This window comes from Lagopus muta, chromosome 7 (genome assembly GCF_023343835.1).
Source record: "Lagopus muta isolate bLagMut1 chromosome 7, bLagMut1 primary, whole genome shotgun sequence".
NCBI classification, from domain to species: Eukaryota; Metazoa; Chordata; class Aves; order Galliformes; family Phasianidae; genus Lagopus; species Lagopus muta.
The window spans coordinates 15,025,046-15,040,317 of record NC_064439.1 but is presented as its reverse complement, the minus strand read 5'-3'; the positions used below and the strand labels follow the sequence as shown (position 1 = coordinate 15,040,317).

Sequence of the window (15,272 nt, the reverse complement as noted above, 5' to 3'; positions counted from 1 at the left end):
GACACGTGGAGGAAACCGGAGTTCACACTCTGTGAAATAGGGTATTAATTCAAAGGCAGTGTTTTACAAGCAGTCTTCTGGGTCATCCAGGGATACAGAATCAGGGTAAGTTACACAACCATAGTCCCCACAGGACATAGAAGAGTGCAGCTCGCCAAAGAGCGCTGCTAAGCAGGCACTAACCTCACCCCTAACCTACGCTACCGGTGTGCCCACAGGTCTTATGTATGTGACTGCTCGGGCGCGTTTTATTTTACTTTTTAATTAATCGCTCAGATGAAAGCTACTCTTTCAGGCTCTCCACAGGCTCTCCAGGCCCACCTTTCCGCCGACGTTTCCCTCCCCCCAGGCAGACACGACTCCTGCCGAGAGACGCGCGGAGGCGCCGGGTTGAGCCCCGCCGGCCGCCGTAGGCCGGGCGCTGTGCGCGCGTGCGCGATGCCGGCAGCCGGCGCGGAACGGCCGGGCGATGGCGCAGCGCGCGGGAGGGCGGGCTCTGTGCCTGCTGAGGGGCCGCTTGCTGCCCCCCGGCCCGGCGGCCGCACGCCTCGGCTCCTCGGGGCCCGCGCTGCAGCGGGCGGGCGGCGCCGAGGAGGCAGGTGAGGCAGTGCGGGCCGCGCCGCGCTCCCCGCTCGCCTCGGGCTGTCGTGTGTCCTCTTGGGGGGCGGGCGGATGGGCGGTGACGCTCCGGGAGAGGCCGCGGGGCGTCCGCTGGTCGCGGCGTTCCGGCTGAGACCGGCCGAGGGCGGTGGGGTCGGCGTGTGACCTCCCGGCTCGGAGTGCAGCCGGGAGAGCGGGGCCCGCCGCCCGGCCTGGGCGTACTGCGTGCGTGGAGGCCGGAGGTGGGTTAAGCGGAGATGGCCGTCCCGCTGAGCAACCCAGGGGTTTAGCTGCGCCTTCAGGACGAGTCACGGAGCAGAGAGGGCTGAGCGGTGTGCCGTGGCCGTGCTGTGCAGCTCGGTCCCTGCAGCCAGCTTGTGCCCGTGCGCCTGAGTCAGAGCTGGAAAGGCCTTAGGCGGCCACGTGTATGCTCGTGTTTCTGAGCCTGAGAGGCATTCTGTAGTTCTCTAGCGGGGAAGGCTGGGCTGTAGTATGACAGTCACACAGAAGAAACACAATTCTGTGCTGTTTCTGTCCCTGGATTAACAAGCATGCAGCAAGTTGGGTGAAGGAGCACGTCCAGATTTCAGTTAATCCTCTTGTTTTGGTGTATGCATTAGGTCGTTTGTCTCACCTGGTTTGCTCCATGCTATGTGAACAGGTATGTTGGCATCACAGAGGGCAGCATTAGGGTGCATTGAGCACTGCTGGGGACCAGTAGCAGTGCAGGTGAGCACCTGTTTGGTGACTGCAAGGCTATGACACAAACCTGAAACATTGTACAGAGGAAGAAAGAAAGCAATGAGGACTGCATCTCAAGCATTTAAAATGAACACATTCGTCTGAGGACTGTCTACTGTTGATACTCAGTGACTTGTGCCTCTTCATTATTTTGATGAGCGGTGCTGCGTACAGCTAAGCTGTGGAAACAGCTGCTTTGTGTTTACAAGCTTGTGTAAAAGGCAGAAAGAAACCGTAGAACTTCTTTTTTTTTTTTTACATAAGTATAGATGCTAACAGGTTTGGTTAGAAGATTTTCTTCAATCCGCAAAGTCAGAAAGAAAGCAGCCTATTGAATCTTTGTAGCAAGTGGTAGCCACAGGGAAATAGCTGCATGCTCTCTGTCTTCCCAATCTTGAATTATGAATGGTAGTGTGAACAGGAAGCCTTCGACATGTAATATGATGTGGTCATTTGATTATTTGAGTTGTGCAGGTTTGCAATTATAATTCAGGTTTGGGATGTGTTTTCTGTATTTCTGGATATTCCAGCATATCTTATTTCCATGCTGATTTTATTGACTGTCAGTAGCAGTATAGATTGCCAGTAGTGTGGCAAGGTGTGACTGATCTGCGGGTTATTTGAAGTGAGTTGATGAAAATACAGTACAGAAAGAAAATTTTGTGTAGGAGTTTGCTGTAAAGGAAGATGATGAGTTGTAAAAATAACCAAGTGTAGAATTGTTCCAAAGGTGAAAGTGCTGTTTTTGTGGTGGCAAAGAGGCATTATCTTTTTAGAGCAGCTTGCTAACAGTGTAGCTCTGTCTGGTGCTGATGCTGGACTCACGTGCTGAGTTTCTAATGGTGAGTAGCAAATCAGAGACCAAAGATTCCTCATATCATCAGATGTCCTGTGGTATCGAGGAAGGTCAATATTGTTTCCATCCTACATTTTCTATTCTTTGTTCTTAGAAAATGTATACATTTGTGAGAGAAATACACTTCTGAATGTATTTCTTTCTCTCTGGAGTTTTCTGTTTTGCTGTGATCCTCCCAGAGTGCAAGAGCAAACCCAGAGCAGAGAACAAAAATCAATTTTATATATTTGTGTAGAAGGAAAACTGGATGGTTGTTTCTTCTTACAGATGCTGAACTCAGTAGCAGGAAGAAGACATTCACTGAGGTTCAGACAGAACGATTGGAACAGGCAGATCGGAGTGTGTTAATTAAGTGCCCATCAAAACTTAATGAAAAAAAATTACTGCAGTATTTATCCAGCCATGGAAACATTGACAATTACTTCTTTTTTGAAAATCGTGTAAGTAGCTGACAATACAAACTAGAATCTAAACTTGGATGAAAAGAAACACAATTATTTGGTCAAGCCTTCATACATCTAAGTTATGCATATTAAACACAATATATTCAACTAGTTTTTGTCTTTATTATTGTTTACAAGATGTTGCACAACAAATTTGTGTGTTTAAATTACCTAAGCAATGCCTGTTTTTAAGTGAATCTCACCAAAGATTTTGTGCCAAATGTTTGAAATTTTAATGTTGCACTGCTGATTGTCTGAAAAATAGAGCTAACCCTTTGTTATGCTTCTTTTTGAAGGTAGATTTAGTGCTTACTGTCAAGAATAACATAGCTTAAATTTTTTTGACGTTTTGTATAAAATTATCTTTAAAGTATTAACGTGCAGAGGCTGCCATTCAGCTTCAGGACTCTTACTAATATGCCATAGTATTCCCAGGCAGGTCTGAATAATGTGAGTGCAATCAGTTCAATGCTCATATGCATTTATCTAACACTGTTTCCATTTTTAATATTTTAGGGTATTCATGCTTTAATAGAATTTTCAGAGAAGAGCAGTGTAGCCTCACTACAGGCTGTTACTGGAATTCCAAGGGCTGCTGAGCATCATGTTGTCCCATATAAATCCAGACTTTTTACTTTCACACTGAAAAACCCCGGTAGTCAAGCTGCTGAAGAAAGGCCAGTCAACCTCTCTCCTCAGTCTCACATTCCAGTGAATGAGCTTATTCCAAAGCTTTGTCGTGCAGACAGTGTAAGTATAAGTTCTCTCAAATGAAAACAAGCCTTGTCCATGTAACATTTGCAAGTGGTCGTGTGAAGCTTTTAAAGCATTTTTTTTCTGTTAAAAAAATAACCCCTGTTAGAATTGTGGCAATGGCTGTCATGCATTGAAACAAATAGAAAAAAATGACTGATGCTTACAATAATTTTGTCTATAGGAAATAAACTTGTTTGAGTCTAAAATTGTTTAAGTGCAGTGATAGTAAGTGGATGAAAATATGTATCGGTAGGCAGAAGATGGGTCGCTATGCTTTAGCAATGTTTATTTTCTTAAATAGGTAAGCAGTCAAATGTACACTCTGCTGGATGAGTATCAACTTACAGAAGAAAACATCAAGCTCCGATACCTGGCCTGTTCTCTGGTTCGGGATTTTGCACGCGCGTATTTTCCAGACAGCACTGTAAAGCCATTTGGCTCTTCAGTGAACACCTTTGGCAAATTGGGGTGTGATGTGGACATGTTTCTGGACTTCCGTGATATACAGAAGCATCCTACAAAAATGGTAAGATGATGCTGGCGGCTCCAGTCCTCATTCTTTGTAATAGGAAGAAAATAATTTGCTGCTTGTGCAGACTTTGTGTGTACTGTCAGGCTGAAGAAAATCTTCATCCTCCAAAGCTAATTCAGCAATACCAGACCTTCCAGTCCTGCTGCTTTTTTCTTTTCTGGAGCTGCTGGACTTGACCAATACTGGGCTGTGATTTTTAGGGTCCTCTCTATCCTCATACATAATAATCTTATGCGTGTGTGTGTGTGCATTTTGAGAGTGCTGTCAGATTGTTTTTCCTCAGATTAAAAAGTTACTGTAACAGTGCTACAGAAACATTACCTACAAGGGTGGGTGGAGGTGTTGAGACCTGCTGGGGTAATGCTGGTGGATAATTGCAGTTAGAGCTGTTCACGTTTGCAGTGTCTGTCCGGAGACAATTTATAGTGTTAGCATCGTATGGTTTCATTGAGAAGGGAATTGGTTTGGGTTACTCATGGAAGGAACCTGAGTGTGTGCTGGGAGTAGGACCTAGGAGTGAAACAGGAGCTGAGCCAAATAATAATGCGGGCGTCCTTAGTTGTCTCACTTTCCATAATGTACTTTGTAATTATTTGATTATCTCATTGATAACACTGCAGTAAGCACCAAGACAAGTGATGCTTACTAAGCAAGTGTAGAGGCTTGAAATTGAAATATGTTCACTTGAATTTGCTTACCAAATGCAGAATTTCCATCTGTATCTTGAGAAGTTGGATGGTTACACAAGACTGCCAATAAGCAATACTCAGGGAACAGCATTGCTTTCTTCAGCACACGTATTAAATTTTATCTTAACTGTGTCTTCACCCATGCGAGGATGTGGAAATCTCTGCTGTGTATCCCTGTATTGGGATTCAGGCAGCTTCAGATTGTAAAGGTTATTTAGAATGTGTTGTATCTTAGTCCTGGTGCATGTAGGCAATTCCTTTTGAATTGGAGAAGGAAATACGAAAGGAGGTGAGAATAGGGACACTTTGAAAGCTGATTTGCACAGCTTTTCTGTGCTACTTCTGTTTTGCCCTGTTTTTGATTTTTAAAGAAATATGCCTTCAATTCAGAGTTTTCATTTTTATTGCAGTGATTGATTATAATGAAAGATATGTCAGCAGAAAGACAGGATCACTGAGAGTTTGTTGGAAGGGTTAAAATCCAAGAACCCTTTACATTTAGTTGCCTCTTGAGTTTTGGGGAAAAAATCTAAGTATAAAATGCCTGTGTTCAAAGCACATATTTTAACTAGCTGAATTTGGTATTGGTGCTCTGCAGCAGTAAAATCCTTCTTTCATGTCATACTTTCAAAAGAAAACTTGTACTCTGAAGGCAGTCTTGCAATGAAGAAGATGAATTCAGAATTACAAAACAGGCCTAAGGAAGAAAGGCAGTGGGTCATGGTGAATCTTAGGTGTGAAAACATCTTTCCCACAGTTTAACATTTGTTTTAATCCTTTTTATATGCATATATCTGTTGTTCAGTCAAACTGGTATTAGAAACTGTGTTGGATTGGTAAGCATATGATTTCTCTGAGCACATGTACTTCAGCAGGGCATTAATCCCAGTTCTGAGAAAAATGAGTATACCTAAAATGTATGACTTAATGTGTGAAAGCTGGAAGAGAGATCATCAAATTGGTCATTGGTCTGCAGAAGTCCTAACTGGTTTTTTTTGTTTTTGTTTTTTTTTAAAAAATCTTTTTAAACTGGTGAGGGGTCTGGAGCACAAGTCTTATGAGGAGCGGCTGAGGGAGCTGGGATTGTTCAGTGTGGAGAAGAGGAGGCTCAAGGGAGACCTCATTGCACTGTACAACTTCCTGAAGGGAAGTTGTGGTGAAGAGAGATTTGGCCTCTTCTCCCAGGCAATGAGCAGGACACGGGGTAATGGCCACAAGTTGTATCAGAGGAGGTTTAGGTTGGACATAAGGAAGAACTTTTTCTCTCAGAGTGGTCAGGCACTGCAATGGCTGCCCAGGGAGGTGGTGGAGTCGCCGTCCCTGGCAGTGTTCAAGAGGCGTCTGGATGAGAAGCTGTGAGATGTGGTTTAGTGCTGGTGGAGGCAATGGTGATGAGGAGACGGTTGGACTGGATGATCTTGTAGGTCGTTTCCAACCTTGTGAGTCTATAATTCCTGTATTAACGCCATGAAAAAGAACATTTGGCTGTTGATGTCATTTATCTTGAGGTCAACTTTTTGTTTGTGGTTTTGAAAAACATTTGCAAATCAAGAAGGGAGGCAAGTGTAATCACAGCTGCCCATTTTTAAATATTTTTTCTCTTTTGTTGTTTTTTTTGTTTTGAATTTTGAAGTGATGTCATGCCTCGATATCATGGAGTATTAGAGAATGATTAATAAGTTCAGCTTAAATTGAATGATTCGTGTCACTGCAGTCCTATTTTGTAAGATCAGTGGAACAGAAATTCTCACTTTAATATCGCTGTGCTTGAGATCAGCTTCTAAAATAGTTTTGAAATCAAGGTATAGAACAAGGAGATTTTCTTTTGATTGACATAATGAACGATGTCATTCTAATGACAGATTTCCTAGACAATAGAACTTCCCTTAGTTTTTTTTTTTTATTAGCATTTCTTTACATGTTTTTAGATGCCTCAGATCACAAGGACAACTAGTTCATGGTTGCTCTCCCAGTATTTAGCCTTTTTAGAGATGTTTCAGTCCACATCATCAGTACTTCAGTAATTAGTTCCCTTCCCAAGATCAGATAATCAGCACAGCATTTGTTTCCAACTTCTGGTGGTTTGGCAGATCAGTGAATGACTTAAAGCAGAGTTCTGTGATAAGTTTAGAGTAACAGCAGGTGTTTGAGAATAACATTTAAGCTACCAAGGGTAATGAATTTACCCCCAAAGTAGTAGTTTGTTCAAACCTGTTTTGAGTGGCATGGTAAGAACTGATGGAGAATCACAAGTGGTGTCAGTACTTCATTCTCCCACAAGAGGAACCAAAACTCCATCTGTAAGTTCTGCCGACTAAGAGCGTCTGTTTCATCATGAAAAAGTCCATCCAGCTTCTAAGATATCGAGCTGCCGCCCAGGATGCCTATGTGTTGGCCAAGTCCCTCTATATTTTTTCTCCTGTTACCTCTCTCAGAGTTCATAGTTGCAGGCTCCTTTGAGCCAGCACTGCTGTAGCATGAAGCTGCACAGCCCAGTGGGGTTAGGGACCACTCTTCTGATACGCTCACACATATGCTAGCTCTGTTGGCAGCAAGGAAAGGTTACCTTCGTTGTTATCACGGGGACATAAATTTCAGTTCCTGAGGTGTAACTGTAGGAAGGGTTGCAAGGTCTGTGCTTTCTGAACTGTTTTGCCAGTCTGCATTCTTTGCACTGGCATGGTGACAACAAAAGTGACCACCTTTACTTGTCTCCTGGGGGACTAATTAAGTCACCATGTAATGCTCTTTGTATTGTGTGAATTCATGTTCTATTCATCGTATGCTTCAGAGGGGAGGGTAAGCCACTATAAAGCATCAGGTCAGCAAGCAAAATTAGCTGAGGCTTAAAAACTGAGAGAGTATAAAGAGAACAGATTTTGTAGGTTGTTTTACTGGGATGTAAACTGCACGTGAAAATTCAAAATTCAAAGATCCACAGGGAAATTTATGTCTGATGTCAAGAGGCAGCTGCTCTGGTGTGATTACTTTAAATCTTAAGGAAACTAACCTTCATCTTGAAGCAGCAAGCAACTCGCGTGCTGATTTTTTATTTTATTTTTAAATAAAAAGGCATTTTCCTTTATACTTGTACTAACTGGTACACTGTACTTTGAGGTTATGAAATAGAATTACTGGTGGTTTGAAATTGGCAAGTTACAGTTTGGTTGTGTTTTGTCCCTCCTGCCTTGTAATACCTTCTTCAGTCAACATATATGCGGTCTTGAGAATCCCACATGAATTGTTTTAGGTAATGTAGTGGCATTGCACCCTCATCAGAATAGCCAACTTCACAGTAAGTTACTCACTATCAGCGTGGGAAAAATTGAATCACTGAGAAAAGAATTGTACAAGAAAAAGCAGTATGGTTTAACTTTTTACAAGTTCTGCAGACTGCTTTGGAAAATCCACTGTACTACACTGCTACTCTGCAAACTCTTGTAATCTTGCAGAAGTATTCTTAAATTTCTCTTTAGTTCCAGAACTAACAGTTTACTTTTCAAAATCTTTCGTTAGAAAAAAGGTCCCTTTGAAGTGGAGTATCAGATGAAAAGATTGCCATCGGAAAGATTAGCAACTCAGAAGATTCTTTCTATAATTGGTGACTGTCTTGACAACTTTGGTCCTGGGTATTCAAATGTACAGAAGATACTCAACGCTCGCTGCCCCCTGGTGAAATTCTCCCATCAACCAACAGGATTCCAGTGCGACCTGTCAGTGAGCAACAGGTAAGACCTGGTTTTAAATGGTTCAGGGTGAATACTAAGTTCTGGAAACTTGTCATGAGAAGTTTTCAGCCAACTCAGTTCTGTGTTTTGTATCAAATATGAATGTTGGGTCTGAAAGGGATATTTTTGCCTATTAGAATTTTGTTTTCCAGTGTGTTAAATATCGGTTTCTCCAGTGTAGTAAGTAAATTGCTAGCAAAAACTGAAAAACTGCCTTCCCAATATGGTTGTCTTGTAAGGAACTGAAAGCAGACATGGTTCTTCAGTCATCTCTTCAGGTACATGTATATGCAAAGCCTTGTTTGGATTGCTTTCCAAATTAAGCAGCCATATATCATGATAATTGTAATTATCAGCTGATTTGCAGTCACTGGATTTCAAGTTATTTTGGGTTCTGCATCCTTTTTACTGGCAAAAGATTTGAATACTGCATTAATGTTGTGCATTAGAAAGCAGCCTGAAGTTTTACTGTTATTTGTACCATTCACAGCAGCACCCAGTAGAGGGAGCAGGCATCTCACAAATTGTTCTCTGCATCTTTTTTCCTTTTCTGCTTGCTCCCATGTTTTTAGGTAATCAGTGGCTGATAGTCAAGCATTTGATTTATTTGTTTTGCAGTCACTTACTTTATTAAGAAATAACCACCTGAATCCAGTATCCATCTGTTTTTAATTCTGTGATGTATCCATTGCAGAATTAAAAACACGTACGTCCCCATTTTTGTTTGTTAGGGAATGGTAAAACACAAGTGATTGTCTTTCAAAATTCTTTTCAACTCACCTTCTGCTACAGATTTTGTAATTTGCACACATCAGATGCAGTCAGGACAGTCAGACTGAATTTTCTGAATTACCCCACATTCTGTTTCAGAATATACAGGAGTTCTGTGATATTTATATGTGATATATATATTAGGACCAGAGGGAATGGTTGCAAGCTACGGCAGGGGAGATTCAGGCTGGACATGAGGAAGTATTAGTTTTCAGAAAGGGTGGTCAGGCACTGGAATGGACTGCCCAGGGAGGTGGTGGAGTCACCGAGCCTGGGGGTATTCAAGGAAAGACTGGATGTTGTGTTGAGGGACATGGTTTAGTGGGAGCTACTGGGAATAGGTGAATGGTTGGACTGGATGAGCTTTTAGGTCTTTACCAACCTTGGTGATCCTATGATTCTATGATTTGTTCAGTATTGTCACAACATTAACATTTTTTTTTAATGTTTAGCCACAGTGAGAGTCAGCATAGGTTTCCTGGCAGATATTTTTTTTTTTTGTTTTTAATTCTCTGCAAAAGATGGTTTTGTGGGACTGTGTTAGTATTGTTACTTGGAGAACTAAGAAATCTTTGTGGACACAAGGAGAACCTCACAATTGAAACTTTAGAAGTGCAGGTTTAGAAGGCTTTGATGCAGCAGCCATCCCCTAATGCCTTGGTGAATTTTTAGAGGAATTGAGTGCAAGACTGGAAGTAAGAGCAGGGTAGTTCAGCAAGCACTTTAAACTAGCTTTGCAATGTAAGTCTTGCTCTCACATCCTCCTTCCATTTATTATCTGCTTTATATTGCCCTCCCATTTGTACACTGTAACAAAGTTTGTACATCCATGTGATGAAACAGAGCTGATCCATCTGAAAACTTCTGTCCTTCCAGGTTAGTTGTTTTGCAGCTGGACCTGGATTTGGATAGTTATTATGAACAACTGTCAGCACAATGGATGTGGTAACATAGAAATAAGAGTGAGCACCTGGGAGCAAAGCTGCTGCTTTCAGCTGCAGTGTCTGCTTGTGTTTGTTTAAAGAATTTGCTGAACAACTTCAAATTTCTTCCAGTCACACCAATAATGTTTTTAATACTTCAAAATTGTTTTCAAACAAGATTAAGTGCATTTTATGCTGTCACAAACTGAATGACATCCAACTTCAAACATTAGTTGTTGGAAAATCAATAAATTGTTAAGTCTTTAGAGTGAGATTGTAAGATAAGTTTATTTTGTGTTTTTTGTATTGATTTTTTTTCCCCCTCTATGTTAGGATAGGGATGTTCTCTAGTACAGTCCAAAGGCAATTATGGCTAAATTAGGTGGTTTTGGCCTCGACTGTGTGTAGATCTAACTCCAAATACATAGTGTTCTTTTTTCTTTTCCACTATTCCGTGGAACAAGGAAACAGGAAACAGCACAAGTGCAGTATTAGTGTTTACCTTTAACTGTATCCTTTTTATTATTGACAGTTATCAGATACATTATCCTGGACAATTTCAGACGCTTTCATCTGTTTTGTTTGTTTGTTTTCCATGAATAAAAGTTATGTGTGGATTTTTGTTTGTTTCTTTGTTTTTATATTGATGCTCTCTTCCCTTATAACTGATAATTTGTGCTGAACAGCCAGTGCTGGCATCATAATAATAATTGCGTTATTATTTACGTCTTACACTTCTTTTTTCTTCCTCAGCATTGCTATAAGGTGTTCAGAACTCCTGTATATTTACGGCTGTTTAGATCCCCGTGTGAGAGCTCTGGTGTTCAGTTTACGATGCTGGGCCCGTGTTCATGGGCTTACAAACAGTGTGCCTGGTACCTGGATTACAAACTTCTCTTTAACCATGATGATCATGTTTTTTCTGCAAAAGAGATCGCCACCTATCATTCCAACACTAGACCAACTTAAAGAGCTGGCAGGTAAGAGCAACTGTTTGTGAAAGAGCTGGAGGCATTTCTCACAATTATTGTAACTTTGTAAGGTTAGGAATAAACCCAAGCCATTCCTCTGTGCTCTCAAGTAGCAATATGCATTGCCTGTGCCTGATGTTTGAGGGAATGTGTAAGTTTCATATGTACTTTTTGTAAAAGTGATTTATCCTAAAATGCAAACCACATCAGTTTTCAGTACAGTGCTTAATTCTGCTCAGAGTGCCTTGGACAACTTAAAATCATTTATGTTCCCAGTGCTCTCACGCTGTTTCTTTTTGTTGTTTATTTTGCAGCAGACTCGTAAGATTTCAAATGTCTCTGCAGGTTTTAAGGATTTTGTGCAGATTGTTATATGTGCCAGGGGAAGTTTAGGTTGGAGATCAGGAAAACTTCTTTACAGAAAAGGTTGTTAAGCACTGGAATAGGCTCCCCAAGGAGGTGGTTGAGTCACCATCCGTGGATGTGTTTAAAAACTGTTTGGATGTGGTGCTCAGAGACATGATTTAGTGGTGGGTTGTTAGAGTTAGGGTAGGACGGATAGGTTGTGGTTGGACTTGGTGATCTTGAAGGTCTTTTCCAACCTGAGTGATTCTGTGATTCTACAATTCCATGTTTTGTTTTAAAGACACCAAATGTACCTGTATTCCCACACTATTTGTAATGTCCTTGAGACTATTCAGGGCAATTGCAAATAATTTTTTACCTTAATAGGCAAGTTGTTCTGACTGTCGTAATATTTCAATTTCAGAGCATGTTATCTTCAGCTAATTGAACAAAGCATGGAAAATGACATCCCAAATTCTTGATTCCTTGCTTTTTTCCACAGCTTACTGACATGCTTCCTTGGAAGCTTTGAGAAGATGATCTGCCTTCTGTTGCTTTAAAATTATTTGAATGTTTCCATTAGCAGTTACCAACAGACTCTCAAAAATGAAGCACTTGTATACGCAGAATAACGAAACAGCTATTTATGAAATTTTTACAAGACTTTCCTAATAGCTTTTCTGAAAAAGAGGATGGACGCCTGAGTGTAGCTGTTGGTGCCTTTGTGTAGTTATTAACCTCAGAAAACTTTACTGGCTTAGTGTATTATAAAGCTCTGTATGCAGAGATACCATGTTTGTTGCTTCAACTTCAGAGATATATAGATGTTGTACACCTTATTCCTGTAGGTTTTTGAAAATACAATTTCCCTTAGTTTGTCCAAAGATTTGTTTTTCCTTTTAAATCTTAAACCATTTAATTTGAATCTTAGCCTTAAAGTTTGTTATGAATTTGTAACTTGCATTACTTAATAGGATACATTCATTGAAAACAGTCGTGTCTTATATCTGAATTTTGTTATGTACAATGGCATTTTACTTTTTATCTGTTCAAAATACGCTTGCACTTTTTGTTTCAGATGAAAAAGACAAACATGTAATTGGAGGGTATGATTGCTCATTTGTGAGTGACTTCAGCAAGGTTAAGCCTACAAAAAACATGGAAACGCTTGGTAGGTAAATCTTCATTACCTTTGCTTTTTCTGAGCGTGCTGAAAATAAACATCTCCGTAATGCTTAATGCTGGTTCGCTTTCTCTCCCTCAGATGAGTTGCTGTGTGACTTTTTTCAATACTTTGGAAACTTCGACTTCAGAAAGAATTCCATAAATCTTCGAAAGGTAAATGAATTTTAATTTCTCATCATTATCAATTAAACTTCTACTGTCTTCAGTTTGAGCAACTGCCTGTGTTAAACGACTGCTTTCATTTTTAAGTATCTATGCAGTGTGCATTCAAATTGGTTGTTTCCAGAAACTGAGTCCTCTGCTTGAAGGAAGAGCTTTCTCCTCAAACCCTGATTGCTTATGGTAACATTCTTAACAGTGCTGTGTCAGTACTTGTATATGTTGGAAAGCAGAAACTATGATGCTAAGTCTTTATGATTCTTTTGTGACCACCCTATATAAAAAGTGACTGTTTTAAAAAGCAGGAACTTTTAAAATGTCACAATATTTGTCATAGCAAAAGTCAGTGACAAATATAGCACACTTAAAAACTTTGCATTTCAAGCTGTGAGTACAAATCCAAACAGTGTCCACATTAAAATTTAAACTGAGTTTTGAAACTTGCTTTTTACACTTCTGTTTCTTGCTGCAGTTACCATCAACCTTCAGTTAGCCTAGTTACAACTCAGTGAGCATGACAGATAACATGACTGTATGCTTACCAAGAGGTCTGCACTGTAATCTTGTTTTCTTTATATAATTAAGTCATACTCTTTGGGGATTTCTGTGTGTGTATGTATATGAAAGCATAATAGAGACATATATGCAAATGCAGTAACTACTAATACCTGTTCCTGCTGGGCTTCTTGCAGACTGAGGGGTTTCATTGCTTTGTTGCTGTGTGGTCACTCTTGGTTGTGTTTCATTTCCTACTTTAGCACTAACAGCTTCTGGCATAAAAGTTGTTTGTTTTTCTGATATAGATCAATCTGGAAACTAAGTAAGCTGGATAACTGTTGTTTGCCACTACGCCTTAAAAGGCAAGTTAAAAAATAAAAAATAAAATAAAAAAAACAAAACAACAACATAACAAACCTCCTTGTGCTGATCCTGAACTGGACAAGGGAAATGTCTGCATTGTGGATGTTCTTCTGTTTAACTAGTTGTCCTAGCCCTGGAGCAAGGGTATGCAGCATGCATGTGAACACTTCTGGACTAGCATTAGCTGCTAGGTTCCTGCTAGGGCATGCAGTGGAAGGCTTGTAGAGATGCTGTAATGCAGAGCAAGTCACCTGAGGAGTGCTGATAAGCAGTGTGATGCAAGTGTGTATAACTAGCAAACTACATAGTTGACAATAACTTGTATATTTTACCATACTAACTGCATAAAAGTGGACCGTGGTCTAAATAGCTCTGTACTTAAATGACAAACTGAACTGGGGAGAATTTCAGCCAGGGCAGTAATCTTGCTTTATTGTACCAGCTCTTAGTGAGCACTGTGAGAGAAATGATTTGAACAGGTGAAGCTCATGAAGTCATTTATCAGACTAAGCTGTGCACGTTAACTTGATACTCATGCTGCCCATAGACAAACAGAGATAGGAGTAGATTGCAGCAAGTGGAGTTTGAGGTTTGTGGAAAAGCAGATGGGAGAACGGCCAAAAAGACAGGGTGAGTTGTTGTAGTACATTCTTTGCCTTGAAGGAAATCTAAGTTCAGTGTGGCGAGGAAAGCAACCACGAAGAGGATTTAGAGAACAGGAGTCATGCACTCAGATTGGCAGGAAAATTAACTTGATTAATGATGCCTATTTTTTTCCCCAGAAAGTGGTCTTCTGGGTCAGAAAACTCTCAATGTAGTCACTTGAGTGATTTGTTCCTTGCTCAGCGTATGATGCATATGTGCAACTTTTTCTTCACACTATCTGCAGGGAAAGGAAGTAAATAAACCTGAGTCGTCTCCTCTTTATATCTGGAATCCTTTTGAGCAAGACCTTAATATCAGCAAGAATGTTAATCAGCCGCAGCTGGAGAAATTTGTAGCTGTGGCCAGAGAAAGTGCCTGGATTTTACAGAAGGAAGATAAAACCCAGCAGACGATCAATAAGGAACCCTGGGGACTGGCAGCTGTACTGATACCATTTGGAAAAAGCAATCCAAACACGATGAAGAGTAGGACAAAGGGAATGGGAAGTGAAACAATCAAAAGCCTCTTGGACTCTTTAAAGTTAAGTGATGCAAACAACGTACAGAAAGCAGTGGGAAAGTGACTTTCAGCACAGAAACACAGTAGCTGCTGTTCTGTTTTAGGAATTGAATGTGGCACAGTTTGAAGAATATTGCTTTTAATATTTCTTTTGTGGTGAAATGGAGAGTTGGGTGACCTCTGATTGTCATTGTGATGGTTTTTTTACAGGTCTACTTTCTGTACATCATCTCCTCCTTTACTCTTCACTTTTCCTTGTGTTTTGTGAATGAAGAGCATTAAAATGCAAATTTTACAGGTACATTTTGGAAGTAGACTTTGGTCGCTCTTCAAAAAAGAAAAAAAAAATGAACGAAAAGAGGAGCATGGGAAAAAGCCACTGAGAATTGTTTCAGTTAGTTCTTTTTGGTTAAGTAAAAGCTCAAGAAGTAACCACCTTTCAGTGAAAGCACATCTTAAAAGAAGATGAATTTTGAACCACTGCTTCTGCTGCAGTCACATGCAGGAAGCCAGTAAAAGTAAAGTGCATGTGTCTATTTTTGTAATTG

At 40.5% G+C, this 15,272-nt stretch overlaps 1 protein-coding gene across 1 annotated transcript; it reads left to right on the top strand.

The window, feature by feature from the left end:
* Positions 1–455: 455 nt before the first annotated feature.
* On the top strand, positions 456–15,025 carry LOC125695885 (mitochondrial poly(A) polymerase). The gene is made up of 9 exons (XM_048950934.1): positions 456–599; positions 2,465–2,637; positions 3,157–3,390; positions 3,698–3,922; positions 8,134–8,345; positions 10,793–11,019; positions 12,434–12,526; positions 12,620–12,693; positions 14,450–15,025. Exons 1-9 carry the CDS (start codon positions 470–472, stop codon positions 14,786–14,788), a joined length of 1,707 nt encoding a protein of 568 aa, XP_048806891.1. The 5' UTR covers positions 456–469; the 3' UTR covers positions 14,789–15,025.
* The last annotated feature ends 247 nt before the right edge of the window (positions 15,026–15,272 follow it).

Bases quoted from the DNA above. Each gene is read 5' to 3' on its own strand.
- LOC125695885 (XM_048950934.1), top strand. From the start codon at position 470: ATGGCGCAGCGCGCGGGAGGGCGGGCTCTGTGCCTGCTGAGGGGCCGC. The intron at 3,391-3,697 runs GTAAGTATAAGT...TTTCTTAAATAG, and splicing joins AGCTTTGTCGTGCAGACAGT to GTAAGCAGTCAAATGTACAC. The intron at 12,527-12,619 runs GTAGGTAAATCT...TCTCTCCCTCAG, and splicing joins AAAAAACATGGAAACGCTTG to ATGAGTTGCTGTGTGACTTT.